General features: G+C 37.9%; 2 protein-coding genes across 10 annotated transcripts in view; one reads left to right on the top strand and one right to left on the bottom strand.

Moving 5' to 3' along the window:
* Positions 1–7,335, bottom strand: part of CBLB (Cbl proto-oncogene B) — a 261,652-nt gene extending 254,317 nt beyond the window's left edge. For 6 of the 9 annotated variants that reach the window (XM_032299210.1, XM_032299209.1, XM_032299214.1 and 3 more), the window contains exon 1: positions 5,752–6,408. In XM_032299210.1, the coding sequence (XP_032155101.1) occupies positions 5,752–6,027 (276 nt within the window). In that variant the 5' untranslated portion in view covers positions 6,028–6,408. The other 3 variants (XM_032299212.1, XM_032299211.1, XM_032299213.1) reach the window with 3 other exon arrangements.
* Positions 6,040–8,780, top strand: LOC116565375 (atherin-like). The gene is made up of 3 exons (XM_032298921.1): positions 6,040–6,057; positions 6,647–7,639; positions 8,005–8,780. The coding sequence occupies exons 1-2, from the start codon at positions 6,040–6,042 to the stop codon at positions 7,541–7,543; spliced, it is 915 nt and encodes a 304-aa protein (XP_032154812.1). The 3' UTR covers positions 7,544–7,639; positions 8,005–8,780.
* Positions 8,781–17,004: the final 8,224 nt, after the last annotated feature.

The raw sequence follows: 17,004 nt of genomic DNA, 5'->3' as shown, positions 1-17,004 counted from the left end.
CACACACACACACACACACACACACACCCAGAGTTATTTCAATGCTGTTCAAATCCTCAGGCTAACAGAACTTCCTTCTTTTTCATTATTCAGTTCTAGAACAATTTTTAAATAATCCACATACTCATTTTAATCTAGCCCCATCACATAAGAGAAACTGCTCTATAAAGGTCAATAATGGCCTCTAACCATACAATTCAATGACTTCTTGAATTTTCACCCTGTTTGGTTTTCTCCACTTGAATTTGAACTTAGTTTTATCAGAACTTCAGATTTTATCTTCTTCTTAAAGCTGCTTCCACCTAGGAAATCATTATGCTTTAATTCTACCTTTCTTGTCACTAGTCTACGTAGTGATGAGAAAGGTAGAATTAAAGCATAATGATTTCCTTCTCTGCCATTCAATTATACCCCTCATACTCCCCAAAATTCGATTATCTGACTTTTTCTCTGAATCGCTCCTTCTACTCTGCCTCAGAAATCTCTGGCAGTTCTATAGCGTTCAGCTACACCTACAATCATATCTACCAAATATGTGTCTCTTGTTTCTACTTCTCTCTTGAACTGTACAATTAATTTTCTGACTTTAAATGAAATTCATACTAACATGGTGAACTTAGGATGGCCAAAAACTAACCCCCACACTTCCTCTTTTCCTTCTTATGTTCCTTATCTCATTAAGTGCATCACTGCCTTCAGAGTCAACTAGGCTGAAAACCTCAAGAGTCACTTTCACTTCACCTTGTCTTTCATCCTCTAACTTTAAGGGGTCACCAAGACCTGTAGATTTTACCTCCAAAATGCCTCCCACATCTGAACCAACACTCGCTATACCTACTTTCAATTATCTAGGCCAGCATTTCATTATTTCTTACCCAGACTATTTTAATTCCTCTTGATCATTATTCTTGCTTTCAGTTTTTTCTCTTAATCCAAGCTTTGCAGAGTCAAGTAAGCAAATTCTATCAAAGCAGAGCCCTGATGTTTCCTCTCCCTGATTAAAAGCCTTCAATGGTTTTCTACCGAATAAGTCAAAATTCTTTGACAAAGCAATCAAAACCTGTATCATCTTCCCCTAACTTCCCTTCTGTTACTCAACAATCTATCATTGCTTCAACCTAACATGTCCTCCCTCTCACTAGAATCCAACCCATCAGCAGGACAGTACCTACTCCATGCTTCATTCTATACCAACTTTTCAGCCTTAGCAAGCAACTTTCACCTCCACCACATACTACACCTCAGCACTTTATTTATACCACCTTAAAGCACAAATTACATTTTACTCTATGGCATAGCTATTTGGAAATGTCTGTCTTTCCACTGCTGAGATTTGATAAATGAATGATGAAATCAACAGACAGCACATAAAGCACCTTTTGAAAGGAAGAAAGTAGATTCAAAATCCGAATGCTAAAAATTTTGTAATAGTTAAAAGATTACTAACTGATTAAGGCCTGTATTATATGTATGCCTTATATCACAAGAATAATCCAAGGTAAGTCTTAATAGGATTCCTTTAAATCTTTTACTTTATTAATAGCTTTTCCTAGAAGTTACGTAGCAAACTTTGGGATCACTTCATTTATCACAACACAAATTCAAAACTGAACTCAGTATTAAACAAAACTGCCCAGACAATTTGTTATTATCCCCTAACCAAGTCTACTAGGACCCATGATTCTGCTAAGGTAGAACAACTTCAGTGAGGAAAAGGAAATACGTAAAGAAGTGTAATTCAAATGAATGATATTAGCTGTTTTAAGCTCTAAAAAGTCAGAGTCTCCAAATCAGTAAACACAAATAATAGGCATCTAAAACCTAAGTTTTACTTGACAGGGACTATATTTCAGAGGTATGAGGAACTCAGCTTAGAAAAGAAAGTTTACTTCTGTTCTTTAAAATATCTGTACATAATCTAAGCATCCTTGATCGACAAACATTAAAATATATTATGATCACAATTAAATTAAAAAGAGAATGAATTATATTTCAAGCTTGACAAATGTACTAAATTTACTGAGGGCAAAAGCAGGAAAAGCCTAGTGGGCATCATCACTTCCTAAACGCTTTTTAAATTCTTTCAGTAATGTAATTTAAAATAAATGACAAGGGCAGCAAGACAAAAATTTGAGGCAGGTACTCAGCATGCTTTGCTCTTTAGCATCAATTAATTATTTTCTAATTTCCTGAGCATCCATGTATGCCCAGTACATTTAGTATCTATTAGATGGAAAATTGTTTCTTCTATTTTCTACCACCTGGCTAGGACTCTTGTGAAAACCATGCTCAGGAACTTCACATTAATAAATTATCATTCCAACCATACTGATTAGCAATCACTTCCTTACTCTCACCTCAGCATTTCCAACAAGAGCACAATAATGCTGTTCCTAAAAGGCAATGGCCAGCAGAATCCAAACAGAAAGTTATCTGAACACTGGCCAGAAAAACAAGGAAGACGTTCTCTACTCTGCTCCAACTGTACTTTGGGTTTGTAGTACAGCCCTTTCCACACTACATGACAATTAGCCATTTATATGTTTAACTCTGATGCTGCTCTCTGAGTTCCTTGACCGGTCAATGGTAGGATTATGTCTTGTCTAGCTTCATATCTCTAGTAAATGGCACTTAGTGGAAACACAGTAGGCCCTCAAAAAAATATTTATTAAATGTTTAAGAAATCTTTCTCTTGAGTAGCTTCAGAACAGACTTCACATTGCATCTGGGCTGCACTTGAACCTAGGTATGTATTCATGAGTAATATTTTCATCACTGTATCAAATAGGCATCCACTGATGTGAGGGCTTTAAGGTCAGCTATCAAATTACATTGACACGTAGAGCTAAGGCCAGAAAATCTGTCTAAATGGGATGCTTTTGGATATGCTAGTATCTACTGTTCTTTTCCTCAAAACATGGACTATCCTAACTCTGTACTACTGTTGTTCTGTTACAAAACACTCTACCTCCTATAAAGAACACAACTAAGCAACTACTCTCTCCTATTCTCAGTGACCTTGGAGAAAAAGCGTGCCCTCTGAAAACAGAACGATTAGTTGGAAGGAATTTCAGTTGACCATTTTAAATTCTAGAGGCCAAGAAATGGAAAAACTACATACTTCCTAGATATTTCCCCTACACCCAAGACTGCTTCATTATTCCCTGTAAAAATAGTTATTTTACTTTATTGGTAGCTGAAACACACTGAAATTGAAGCTTGTGTTCATATTTATACTTCCAAGGTCTACCCTTCTGAAGAGGCTTCATAAGAAAAAAATACTAGCTGTACACTTAACTCTGCCTTTTACATAACTACCAATTAAACTTCAAAGTTGCTATGTTCTGTTATTCACAAACTAAATTCATGCTATTGCAGTTATTTTTTTTTAAGGTAACGTGTCAAGTGATTAACTTCAGAACTAATAATAAAGTTCCTGATGTAATCATCAGGACAATGTTGATATTATGAGCCACTTCCTTCACCACTAACAAATAAGAAAAGATAAACAAAAGAGGGGGATGTTTCTGCACTACACACTTAAATAAAATATACTGCCAATTAGTAATTATCAATGCCTTTCTATTTCCTGTATCTTAGAGTAAAAATAAACACACTGAATTCTTTCATAATAACTTATGTGATTTCTCTCCACAAAGCCCCTGGGTACATTCACAAATGAATACAACCATTTTCATCTTTGACAAATAATGAAGATAAACAGGGAAAGCCATAGCAATGTACATTTGCCAACACCCGCACCCACATCCCACTAAGTAGAGACTTTGGATAATAGATTTCCTTGTTAAGTCAAGTTTCTCAATTGGAGAGATTAAACCTAAACCCACAAAAGGGTTAATAAAATAAACAATAGCAGATGTTGAACCATCAAATAACCATCTATTTTACCATAACTCATGGTGAAAAAAGTAAAAGTGAATAAAACTTATGTTAACAAGCAGTTATAGACCAAACTTGTGTACATCATTTTTTAATGTTTCAAAAATAATGTTCTTACAGTAACTACAGCTCACCACTTCCTTATATAAATCTTTTTGATTTGATGTTCTAACACTCAAAGATGTACAGATTCTGACCACTTAAAGATAGAGAATGGGGGAAAAAGAGCAGCCCCTTTATAGAATCTGAACCATTTGCTGTCCACTTATGTAACAGACAAGTTACAGAAAAAAACCTTGAATTCCTTCTCTTACCCCAACAAATGATTTAGGCAGTGAGAGTGACCTTCAAATGCACACTCTTTAGCAAAGCAAAGATATGTAGTATTGTGCTTGCCAAATATATGTTATTTTTCCAATTGTGTACCTCTGTATTCCTAAGTATCCAATGCTAAAATGAAAACCCCAAGCAGCAAGTTGCAATATTCTGATACTATGACATCATTCTGTCTGGAGTACTTTAATATAACAATTTGAATAAATTGGCAGAAGCTTAAATAGGTCACACTGAAGCCCAAAACTAAGGATATTTATCGGGCAATAACATTCTGGCTCTGCATTTAGCACCACCGCCTGTAGAATGACAGGCCAGTCATTCATCTATGTGTCCTTTCCAACAGAATAAATGAAAATAAAGTAAATCTTGTCACATTCGTATATTGCTATTACTACTGATAGTGGCTTCCTGTAGCCAATATTTGTAGACAGCAACAAACCAAAGCAAAGATGAACATTACCATATGATTTCCTGGATGCTTTGGCACATCCCTACAAAGGAATTTTTTTCTAAACCTCCATTTCTTCAGTTATAAAGATCTTGAGTCTTGCCTCAACTAAACTTACAATTAGCTCCAGATATTTAAAAAATAAAGTCATAAGGTGTTACAAATATTTACCAATAAATGCAGGACAGTGCTGTTGCTTCAAAAAAAGATTAATTTTTGCAAAGCAGCAAGCTACATCTTAAACTTATTTTATCATCGTACTTAGTAAGGTAGGATACTGACAGCTAGCTTCTAAGTAGGTCTCTGTAAGGTATTCAGGTTGTCTTTTTAACCGGACCTCTCTGGATAATGACACCCAACTTGATTTTTTCCTGTGAAATTACAGTTTGTCTGAAAGCAACATGCAGAAACCACAGAGGTTTCTGATACTCTCAGCCTCACCAACCCCAACATAAATTTTCCTTTCACAATAAACAATGTGCCATCGAAAGGTTTCCTGTTTCAAAATGGAATAGTAGATGAAAGAAACTGTTAACTCTCCCATTAACAACAAAAACGTTTCTTAATGAAGATGAATTCTCAAAGATGAAAATGGAAACTCCCTGAAACACTGCTTCTTTACTTAAGAACTAATCTGTTTCTTTCCCCAGTAAATGCTTTCAGTATCATACCAGATGATTGTCATGAGTGGTCCATCAAAGGCAAATAAACTGCTTGTACTCTTTTGTTATCTAAGAGCAACACAACCTCACATAAGGCAGAACAAACACTTCCAAACAGTCTATGGCCATACACCAACAAAAAGCAGCCAATGGTAAAACTTTGCATATTGAGTCAAATAGAGGAACTCTGAACCTTAAAGAGTAGAAAGGACAAAAGGTTAAAAAAAAAAAAGTCTTTGAATCTAACTTTTCAAAAAACACAGAATTGAAGTAAAAAAAATGAATAGAAATCCAAAGATTGTTGCCATAATAATGGTTTTTATTAATTAACAGCATAAATAAATCTAGAGAAACCACAGACAAAGTGAATAGTGTTTGGCACAGGAAACGTCAGACAGAACTTACCACTTTGTCCATGAGTTTCCAAGTCTTCTCCACGGTCCTGCGATCTGCCGCAGCTTGCTTAGGGGGTCCAACTGCATCCTGAATAGCATCAATAATACCCAAAATTCGACCTTTTCGGGGGTTTCCTCCTCGACCACCAGGGTTTCTGCCATTCATTGAGTTTGCCATCTGGAATTTTAGTTCTTTGAAAGGCAGATTTAAAAAAAGAAAAGTTAGTTGGCTTTGAAAATATTTACCCACCAGAAAACTAAAGAGACTAACTTGTACCCACTGCATCTTCCTCTATCAATGAGAGCAAAACCAAAAGTTCCAGATTCAACTTTATCAATAAGCTCGTCAATTTACACTCTCAATCTTTACACACAGTAGTTTTAGGAGCAATGATCCTAGATTTGCTTTTACAACACTAAAAGTTAAAGGTGCATCCTACTCACGTTTCAAGTAGCTAAGGCTGAACTAATACCCAACTCATAAACACCAAACAAAACTTAAACAGGTTTCCTCCACCTAGATAAGAACAGAATGTTCTTCCCCTCCAGCCTTAATTCCAGTTCAAACTACTAGAACAACTGAAGTTCCTATCATACATTTTGGGAGCGTCACGCAGAAACTTCACTTTCAGTTCGATTTCTCCAAGTTACATAAACATAAAAATTATTCGACAATTCTACACAAACGTAAGGGACAACTCTGTTGTCAACAAAGGCGCAGGACTTGGATTTCCCACGCTAAAATCGCCCAGGACGGACACACGAACACATTTCTTTAAATCAACGCGGTGAGTCGTTATTCCCAAGAACCAAATGAAAGAACACACAAATAGCCCATTTAAAAGAGACAGAAACTGACAAGGAGGAGTTCACTTCTGCCGCCCCTCGCCTCTGCTCTCACCCAGAGCTTCGTCTCGGGACGCCTGTGTCCCTTCCCTGCTCAGGCCCCTCCACGGCCCCTGGGCTGTGAGCTGCGGGAGGAAGGTGGACGGGGAGGGGACCGAGCGTCCCTCCCGCGCCCGCAGCCCCGTCCGTCTCGGGCGCTGAGCGCTGGGCGCCGGGGTGGACGCGCCTCCCCGCCGGCCGCCCGCTACAATCCGCGCCGCCGCCTCCCTCCTCCCCGGCCTGCGGGTCCGATCTTTAAATGCCCCACTTCAAACTGGACGGCGGCGCCCCGGCAGCTGAGAGCCTGGGCTGCCCGCTCTTCACCGCGGCCCGCGCTCAGCGGCCCTCCGGCCCCCGAGCGGGCAAGAAGTGTGGCGCCTCCCCGGCGACCCTTTCCCTCCTTGCCTGTCGGCGCCGTCGCTGTCCAGAGACACGCGTGTGCGCGGGTCCCACTCCACACGCACGCAGCCCAGGGCGCGCGCGGAGCCCCGGCGGGCAGCGTGATCGCTGAAACAGCTCGCGCCCGAAGAAGGAGCGACCCAGCGCGCAGGCCACCGAGACGTGGAAACACAATTACCGTCAAGACAAATCCACACCCGCTGTCCCCTCCCGCCCGACTCGGGGAGGCCGCGGGACGCCGCAGCAGCTCTAGCAGGAGGAGGAGACCGCTCGCTGGACACCCCACCCCTGTGGCACACACAGGACCCAGGCTCGGGGCGGGGCGGGGGCGGGGCCGCGCGCCGCTGGGCCAATGCCGCGCACCCGCGCGCTGCCCGACAGCGCGTGCAGCCAATGGGCGGGAGGCGCCCGTCCTCCTCGCGCTGCCGCCCCGTCCACGTCCTCCACAGTACACAATGGCCCCGGAGGAAGGCCGGTGCGCAGCAAGTCGGAAAGGAATTGGACTCGGAGAGAAGTGAGGGGCCTGGACTCGCCTGGGAACGAAAGTGGAAACGGGAAAGAAAATGGAAGAAGGGATGCAAGGCACGAGGGAGCTAACCAATGAGGGGTGGCAGGTGGGCGTGAGCGTCGGGAGCGGGAGCCAAAGCCGTCTGGGGCTGGAAGGCGGGACTTCCTGCTTCGCTTACCTTCCTAGTCTTTTGTTTCATAGCAACAGAGTAGTGGCTGGAAGGGTGTTGCTTCTCTGCTCTGGGCGGGTCCAACCCTGGAGAAATTCATCTCCCTAGGGCTGCCAAACCCTTCGACCCAGGACAGCAGCCAAACAGGTCTATGACGTTGCTTTTTGTTGGCTATCAAAAAAGAGCAACAGCCACCGAGCTTCTAAAATGCAGAATAAACCTCACAGAGAGTAGGCTAAGGGTGACACCTCACTGCCAACTAGAACTGCCTAAGTTTCTGAGTGTTTTTCCTTTGCTGTTAGTTTTAGAGGGATTGCAGACCAAACATCAGGCTGACGACAAAGCAAATAGTTGACAACGCTGGCCAAATAGTTTCTGCTAATCATGCCAGAGCAATAAAAGTACCAGGTAATGGGAATTGCCGCTAAATACCTTGCATCTTTTTACTTAGTATGAGCTTCTGCCTAAATGATTGAGGAGGAAACAGCTTCTGTGTTTTGTCGAGTCACCTTTATATAGATTTCTATCCATTTAAAAACAACCTTACTGTACCTGCCATTCTCTGCCAGCATTGTTAATCTCTTTCCGTGGCTCCATTCTTTGTGATCTTAAAAAGGCCCACATCTGGCTAATCTTTAAAGGAAAAAGCTACTGTGCTGGGACTCGTCTTTCAACAAGATCGTATATTAAACAAATGCCTTCCATTTCTTTCAGTTTACTTCAAATCCCACAACTCATGCTACCAAGAATCACTCGGAACTTCATATTTTGTAACTTTCTTTCCACTACAGTTGACAGCTTTTATTACACTTTACAGCTTGGGCATCTCAGATGTTCTGAGATTTTGCATTTTTTCTAGCAAATAAGCATTTTAATACTGTAATTATTACTATGAAGGATCCTGAGTTGTCCTTTACAGCCTTGAATTTACATGGTTAAGATTTTAATTTGACGAAAACAGAAAAAAAAAACTGTGCTCTTTCGAACCAGTCAGCTGTTAAAGTGTGATTCAGGAAGTAATTTTGTTTCCTTGTCATTATTTCTGTATCAGTAATTAAAGAGTAGTTCTTTGTTTTCACATTGCGTTTATCTACAAAACTACTGGCGTCTCCATATCTCTTCCACCCATCCATATCTCTTTCACTCATAGTCATAGTAGCTACATTTACTACGGGGAGACTGTAAAAAAAAAAAATGTGTTAAAGAATCAATATGTAGAAGCATGTAGCAAAACAGTGGCTAAGGGAACATTGTAACCAAGTACATTACTTATATTCCTATCTGGATAAATGTAAAATACCCAAAATACATGTTTTAGCATGTGTGATTCCTTTTAAATGGTGTTTTACAACAAAAGAGATGACTTAATGAGAAAATGGCATTGCCTATGGCATCAAGCCTATCATGTTGATACAAATTACAAGTTTTGAGATGTGTGGTTTTGCATATCTTGAAATATATGTATGTGAGATATCGTAGCCCCCCACCACCACTTATTTTCAATCTCACTTTCCTTGATTCTAGTTAACTGTGGTTAACCAGGGTTTGAAAATAGGTGAGTATAGTACAATAAGATATCTTGAGAGAGAGAAAAAAATACCACATTGATGTAACTTTTGTTACAGTATATTATTAGTTTATTAATAATTATTATGTCTTACCATGACTAATTCATAAATTAAACTTACCATAGGTACCTATGTATTAGAAAACTCATAGTATATATATATATATATTGTTCAGTATTTTCTGAGATTTCAGGCATGTACTGTGGGTTTGGGCGTATCCTATGGATGAAGGGACTGCTGTATGTACATATGTATGAATATCGGTGAGTGTGTGTGTATGTTTGTTGTCAAGAAATTACAGCTTTATTCTCAACTAGCTATTTTATCAAGCAATCAGGAATCCAAGTTAAGTTCTGGTGTAGCATGGGTCCCAGTGTAGTTCAAACTGGGATTTAAAGTTTGATTTTGTCTGACAAACTGATGGAGCAATAGAAGTCCTTTCTGCCAATTATTAGAAAAAGTAAAACTGCACGGCAGAATAAATAACTACTGGGATGAAACTTCATGCCCTGGGTGCCTCCAATAGAGACACAAGAGATAAAATGCAGTGAAAGATGCTTGCTTCAGGACTGTAAATAAGAACACAAAGAAATGTTTCCATAAGAGACTTTATGATACTCAGGACATAAGCAGTAATACTTCAAGCTGATAGAGCTGGCTAGAGAAATAGTCACCTCATTTCGTTAGAACAAGTCAATCCCCAGTAGTGTGTACTTTAAAGTGAATGCAGCATCATTTAGCAGTGTGGGAAATTGTAACCTAGAAAGAACACATATACAGCCTTGTTAAGGGACAGCAGAGTTCTACTAGAAGATCCTGACATGAAACAGAATGGTAGCGCTCCTGCATGAAGAATCTTGTAAGCACCAGCGTGGCTAGTAAGTGAATAATGTGAGCTTACTGGCCATAAGGACATATGAGACCCTTCCCCCAGGTCTCCCAGAAAAGAGGGGGAGACTTTGTGGCAAGAATACTTAAGAAATTTTGTAGAGACAGCTGTGAACCCTTGTAATTTGAGCAGTCATCTTTGACATTAATATATGTACCAAAAGGCTGGTGCCATCTAGAAAAATGCGGCTTAAATTCCAGTCTTTAAACATGAGAAATTTTTTAGAAAGACAATTATTTGAGGAAAATATTTAGACTTTTCATCATTTGCTTCCATTTTTCTTTTCTTCCATTTTCTCTAAATTCACAAGTGGCCCCTGTGATATTGGACATGAGTTGACTAATTATCAAAGCCCACCCATAACTTATGTAACCCATAGTAGCTCAAATATATTAATTGAATAAATGAATTGACTGTTTAAGAGTATTACATATAAAATATAATGCTGTTCTTGTTTCTGCACAATGGAGAATTCACTTACTTCACAATTCCAAGCAATATTTTATTTTTACTATTAGGTAGATTTACAACGACCATCCTAACACAAAAACAGAACACTGTAACATAGGTTTCCAATTTCTCATACAGAACATCGACCCAAATCTCAGATTAGAGAGAAATAAGAGCAATATGACCTCATCATATTTGGACATAACGAGTTGTTCTTTGTTACGTGAAATAGATTTCCATTCATCATTAGCCTATTACACTTAATAGTTGGCATTGAGGGATGCTGATCCAGGGACTCATCAAATATAACCAGACTCTGAATCCTAGCTTGGGCTCAACTAGAATGCTCACTTAACAACAACAGTATTAGCAACAAAAATAGCAGTGACTTAAGTAAGATAGATCTCTCACACATAGAAAAAAGTCTGAAAGTAGGAATTATAGGCAGATATGGTGACTCCACAATTTTCTCAAGGACCCAAGTTCCTATGTTTATTCTGTACCATTCCAGCCTTGCTTCCCACCTTCAGAATCATGTCATGTTCCAAGATGACTATTGGCTCTCCAGCCGTCACCACTGATTTTCAGGCTAAAAGCTAAGAGGAAAGGCAGGAGAGCAAAGGGACAATCCATCTGAGTTAGTTTCCTTTGACCAATCTTCAAAGAACTCTCACAAGTATCTCTCTTAAACAGCTCAAGGCCAAAAGTTAGTCCCATAGCCAAATTTAGCTGCAAAATCTGGAAGGCAATATGTTTTTTATTATGGGAAGCAATATAAAAATTCCAGTTTGTTTCTAAAGAGAAAGGGATGAATAGATGTTGTATCAAGAAACTGGAGAGTCCTACCACAATAATATTCTAAGAGTTAAATTCACTTCTTGAAGAAAAAACTGAATATCTCAATGCAAGTGGTATGAGATAATGATAATTCTGTATACTCTTTTGAAATCCAGAACAAGTATGGCTATGGGCACACACACACGCACACACCACACACACACACACACGTAATCTTAACATCATTCCCTTACCCATATTTATTAAAAGTTGTAACCATTTCTTTAGTTGGCAGAAGTATGCATCTGCTATTACTAGACACATATATCCTTTAATGTCTAGCATATGTAAGTATACATAATAAATTATCTACAATTCTCATTACAGCATGTCTGAGCAGTAATCTTGAACAATCAGTATCAGAGTGTAGAATAGCAAAATTAAGCAAGCAACTTTCCTAATAGGCTTCCATCCTAAAGTTTATTTCAGATTAAACAGTTACATATCTGAAGAACAAATGTCTTAACAATCACTTCTTTGTGGTTTTCTTTCCCAGATAATTGATTCCCAGATCAATTCTTTTCCACACAATGATTTATTTGGTAGTTGTTCTTTGTAATAAACAGGATTTATACCAAAGCATTAAATATAACAAGTTGCAAACTTGGAGTAAACCTACTATTTTGTCTCAGTTCTATGTTTTTTCATGCTCCTGTCACATTTTCTGTGTTTCCCTAAGAAGCTATAATTCAAAAAAATATATGGACAATTTTCTTTACCCTCTAGATTTTCATGAAGAATGTAAAGTTAGAATTTGTTATAACAGTGTCTCTACAGTCCCCATGCATTTTGAGTAATACCAAATTAATACAACTTTGAATTTTTATTTTTATTTTTCAATTAAAAATATAAATTCAGAAATTTTAAGGCTGAAGGGGATCTTGGTACTGATCACATCACTCAGTTTGCCAGATCTGGAAATTGGCCAATTTTTTCAGAGTGATTAAACCCTACAAGCTATGGATAATAAACCCAAATTCATAGATTATTTTGTAGTGTAAAAACCATGTAATTATGTGAAAAGTAACTGCTAATCAGAATAAAATTAATATACACCAGTTATATATTCATTTTTCTGCAGAAGAAGCCAAAGTAAGAGCATTAAGATCCAAAATGAATATAGAAATCAGGAGAAAATTACCTAGAGAAGTAACTCTAGCAATGCCAATAGAGATCTAATATATTGCAAATCTACAGAAAATCTTCCCTATTGGTTTTCAAGTTCCTATTCTCAATTGAACTTAAAAGATAGTAAAAGAAAATGTATTTTTCTATCTTAAATATCTTGATTGTTTTGGGGACAAAACTTATTAGGCAGCAATCTTTATGTTATCAGCTATAATTTCTGATAAAATTTCTGATTTCTTGTTCATCTATTTAATAAGCTTTTTAAAAATATCTAATATATTCCAAGCATTATGCTGGACATCAGGATATACAAAGATGATTATGAACCAGTCATTGTTTCCAAAGAGAAGGGAGGAACATAAAGAGATTATTATAAACTCAAGTGGTAAAAGCAGTAATTTCTATAGGCAGAGGTCATTATGAGAACTAAGGAAAGGCACCCAACCCAGCTGGGAGAAAGTAATTACTAGACCAAGACATATACGATAAATAGGATTAATAGTTAATCACAGAAGCATCATTCTAGTCAGAGGAGAGCTCAGGAACAAGGGCGTAAAAGAAAGAAAGCTATGTATGAAGAGAGAATAAGAGGCCAGGCAAGTTCCTGTTCTCTCTCTCAGTCTCCTTTCCTCCAGCTGACTGCTAAAAAATTATGACAAATTTTCTCACACTGACAGTTATATGAGCTTAACATGTTAGCTTTTCCCAAATAGTTACCTTTTATACAGGAATAACAGGATGTCTTCATTTGGTAGTGTTTTATGCCAGTGTCACGCTTGGATACAATTGATGATTTTGATTATGTGCACTCTCACCCAGTCAAACACCTCCCCAATAGGAAGTCATTTAGTCACTTATATACTGTTTATTTCCTGTCATGGCTTGTTTTTGTTTTCGTTTTGCTAGCTGATTAAAGGAAAACCTCTATTTCCAACATGAAAAGAGAAAATCAAGGAGGTTTCATGTTGCTATTTAATCTTTGGTATTCAGGAAGAAACAGATGTACATTTTAAATATAATTTCATGACCAGCAGGCAAGGACAAGGGGCATTGTGAGGTCAGGAGATATGTGTAGCTTATACTCTCTATATAATATAAAGGAGTGTTCATGTGAGTAATACCGATAAAATATGGATCAAAGGCTTTCTTACCAGCTAAGGTGATCTGAATATGAAGAAAAATGAATTTGAAAATGAAAGGCAGCATTTTAGAAGGCAGTTTTCAGAAAGGGACTGGGGTGATGAAACAGTTGGTTTACTGCACTTCTCCATTCCCTGTGCCTGCTCTCTAAATGACCTATTTTTAAAGTTTCATCTTATTCTCACAAGTCACAAGAATATTGTGGAGAAGGCAATCAAAATTGCAAACACTGATTTTTAAACTATGTATTGGATAAATGAGCGAGGGGATTGTTTGAGTTGAATGTCAACAGCAGAGAAAGAAAGACCTAACTACCACCTGCAGTGAGTCAGTTTCCTAAAGGAACCTGACTTAGAAAAAGGGGTTTATAAAAATTTGGGGGGAGAATAGCCACTTCAGTTCTTCCCAATTACCAAATGTCTTGACAGTCTTTTCTTTTTCAGTTACAAATAAGTCTGCCAAAAAGAAAAGCAAAACTGTTGAGTACCCTACAACTCTCTTTTCTTTTCCTCAAGTTCTTCTTTACTTGGTTTTTAAAGCATGAAACAATTCTCCTGTTGCATCAGCATATGCAAAGAATAGCCAGGAAGTCTTTGCTCTGGGTCAGATGTGAGATAATTCTTGCATGAAATTAGCTATTTCTTGGCAGAGCTAAAAATAACAAACTGTTTGAGATACCACCATGGCTCATCCAGCTTCCAAACAAGCTTCTCTTCCAAATTCCTTGTGGGTAGCTTGTCCTCTGCCTCTTCAACCTTAAAGTACCTGATGGAAGCATTTTCTTTCATAAGTGAATGGTTTCTTTCCAAATTGACAGCGAATTGCCATGTTTTCTTAGGATCTAATGTTGTAGGAAGTATTATTGTAGAATTGTGATTACATATGCACAATTAAACCATATTATTGGTTAAAAAATGAACAGGGATATATTATAAATCTGGAGCTTCTCTCAAATGCATTGTAAAGTGAGTACCACCAGCTTGTTCAACACATAGGTACATAAATATGTAACTGCAGTGCTTAGTCTAAAGAAAAGAAATGGATGTTTAACTTGGGCAAGAGAGTTAAGAAAATACACCATGGGGAAAGTAAGCTAGACCTTCCAGGATACTGAATGAAGGAAATAGAAGTTCAGAGATGGGGGTAAAAGATTGGGAGATGAAGTCACACAATCAAGTCTTGATGTCCCCAGGAAAGAATGGTATCAGCCCCGATACCAGAAAGGTCACATTGAGAATGACAAAATTCAATAAATAGTAAAAATTAAGTTATGAGGATTTTTGAATTTTATATTTGGGAGTTTGTACCAATTCTGTAGTCAAAGGGAATTTTAAAAAGGGAAATAAGTAAAATGTAAAATAAAATTATTATTTGAGGGATGTATTATTAGTATAGTTGAGTATCTAAGAAAATACAGAAATGAAGATACTAGTAGCAAGGGCTCTTGTTTAGTAGGCTGTCTACCTGGTTTGTGTTTGAGCAGATTAGGATCTGGGAAAATGTGGCAGCTCCAGAAATGAAAATAAGTTAAAAGTAATGAATATTAGACATTCTTTTTTTTTTATTATTTATTTTTGAGACGGAGTTTCGCTCTTGTTATCCAGGCTGGAGTATAATGGCGCGATCTCGGCTCACCGCAACCTCCACCTCCTGGGTTCAGGCAATTCTCCTGCCTCAGCCTCCTGAGTAGCTGGGATTACAGGCACGCACCACCATGCCCAGCTAATTTTTTGTATTTTTAGTAGAGACGGGGTTTCACTGTGTTGACCAGGCTGGTCTCCATCTCTTGGCCTCGTGATCCACCCGCCTCGGCCTCCCAAAGTGCTGGGATTACAGGCGTGAGCCACCGCGCCCGGCCTTAGACATACTTTTTTAAAGAAAAAGGATCTTGACTTTGATTTTAATTGAATATGGTTTAGAAAAGAAGCAAAAAAGAAAATATATTTATAAATATATATAGATAAAGATACATACTTTTATCAAAGATACATATGGATATGTATCTTTGTTAAAAATAGAGAAATCAAGAAGGGGAGTAGGATTGGTATTATATCATAATACCTAACAATATCTAGTTAAATAATCATTGGTTTGATAGATGGGGAAATAGGATAGAGTGAAATATCTGGGTAAGATTCAATGCTTCAATTCTAAATACAGCCCCGTTTGTGATATAACAACCTCTGCTTAAACACAAAGAGAGTATTCCATTCCCACTTAGATACTTCTCTTTATGGGAAGAAAGCTGTTCCTTACAAGCAGCCAAAATCTGTGTATTTAGACATGCTTCAGTAACCTCAATTCTGCCACTTGGGGCTGTAAAGAAAAATGCAATCTACTTTTGGTAGAAAACTCTTCACAGTGTATTAATATGAACAAGTTTCCTCTACCTTCTATTATTTAGGATAAATTATCTTAGTTTTTTTATAAACAGTCATCAACTTATTTGCTTTCTGTTTCTTCACTTTCTGGTATTTCTCTCTTAAAGTTTAATGTTCATGTATGAATACTCTTGCAGATACTGTTTCATTACCAAGCATATTTAGACTTGTTCATTTTACATACTAAATTTATTAAGGTAGCCTTCTGTACCAGCAATGTGGTCTGTCAGGTCATTGTTTTGTTTGAGCTCAAATCTATTTCATCCAACATACTACTCAGTTAATTATTTTTTTACCCATCTTTTTGATTGCCTAAATAAAGTTATTAATTGTAACTTTCTCATCACTCATCAGTTAAAACATACACACGCATCTACGCACACACATCCAAACTCTAGTGATTAATAGGACCATTTACCATAGTAGTGAGACCCAAATATAAGAAAGTTCGTCAAGTCTACCTTAAAGGATCTCTTTGCTAGAATCAAAGGAAGAGTCTTTCAAATCCACTTCAGTTAATTTCTCTTGCTGATTAAATTCAACATTTATGTAACACAAGCCACCAGATGACATTTAGCTAATCCCTGAAATGGATGAGCTTATTAAGAATGGCTCAGTATTTTGGGGGGTGTCATCAAAGGTTAAGCTTCAATAAGAAATAGAAATTCAAAAGAAGTCATTTTATAATAACCTCATATACAACATATAATTGAAGAGACATGCTGAATCAGTAATTGATGAAAATATTCTTATGCTTGTCTAATTTAGATGTGTGTTCTTTCATACATAGCAGATTCTAATATGTAATTCTTAACTAGGTGAAGAAGCTTATCACCGTGGAAACAAAAATGTTTACTTGAAGTCTGAAGTGGACTGAACTGGGTGGAATTTATCTCAGAGGCCTCGGTG

The sequence above is a fragment of the Sapajus apella genome, unplaced genomic scaffold (genome assembly GCF_009761245.1).
Source record: "Sapajus apella isolate SASKATOON/1434 unplaced genomic scaffold, GSC_monkey_1.0 scaffold40, whole genome shotgun sequence".
Lineage (NCBI taxonomy): Eukaryota > Metazoa > Chordata > Mammalia > Primates > Cebidae > Sapajus > Sapajus apella.
The sequence above is the reverse complement of the archived record's forward strand: the minus strand, read 5'-3'. Positions and strand labels throughout refer to the sequence as shown.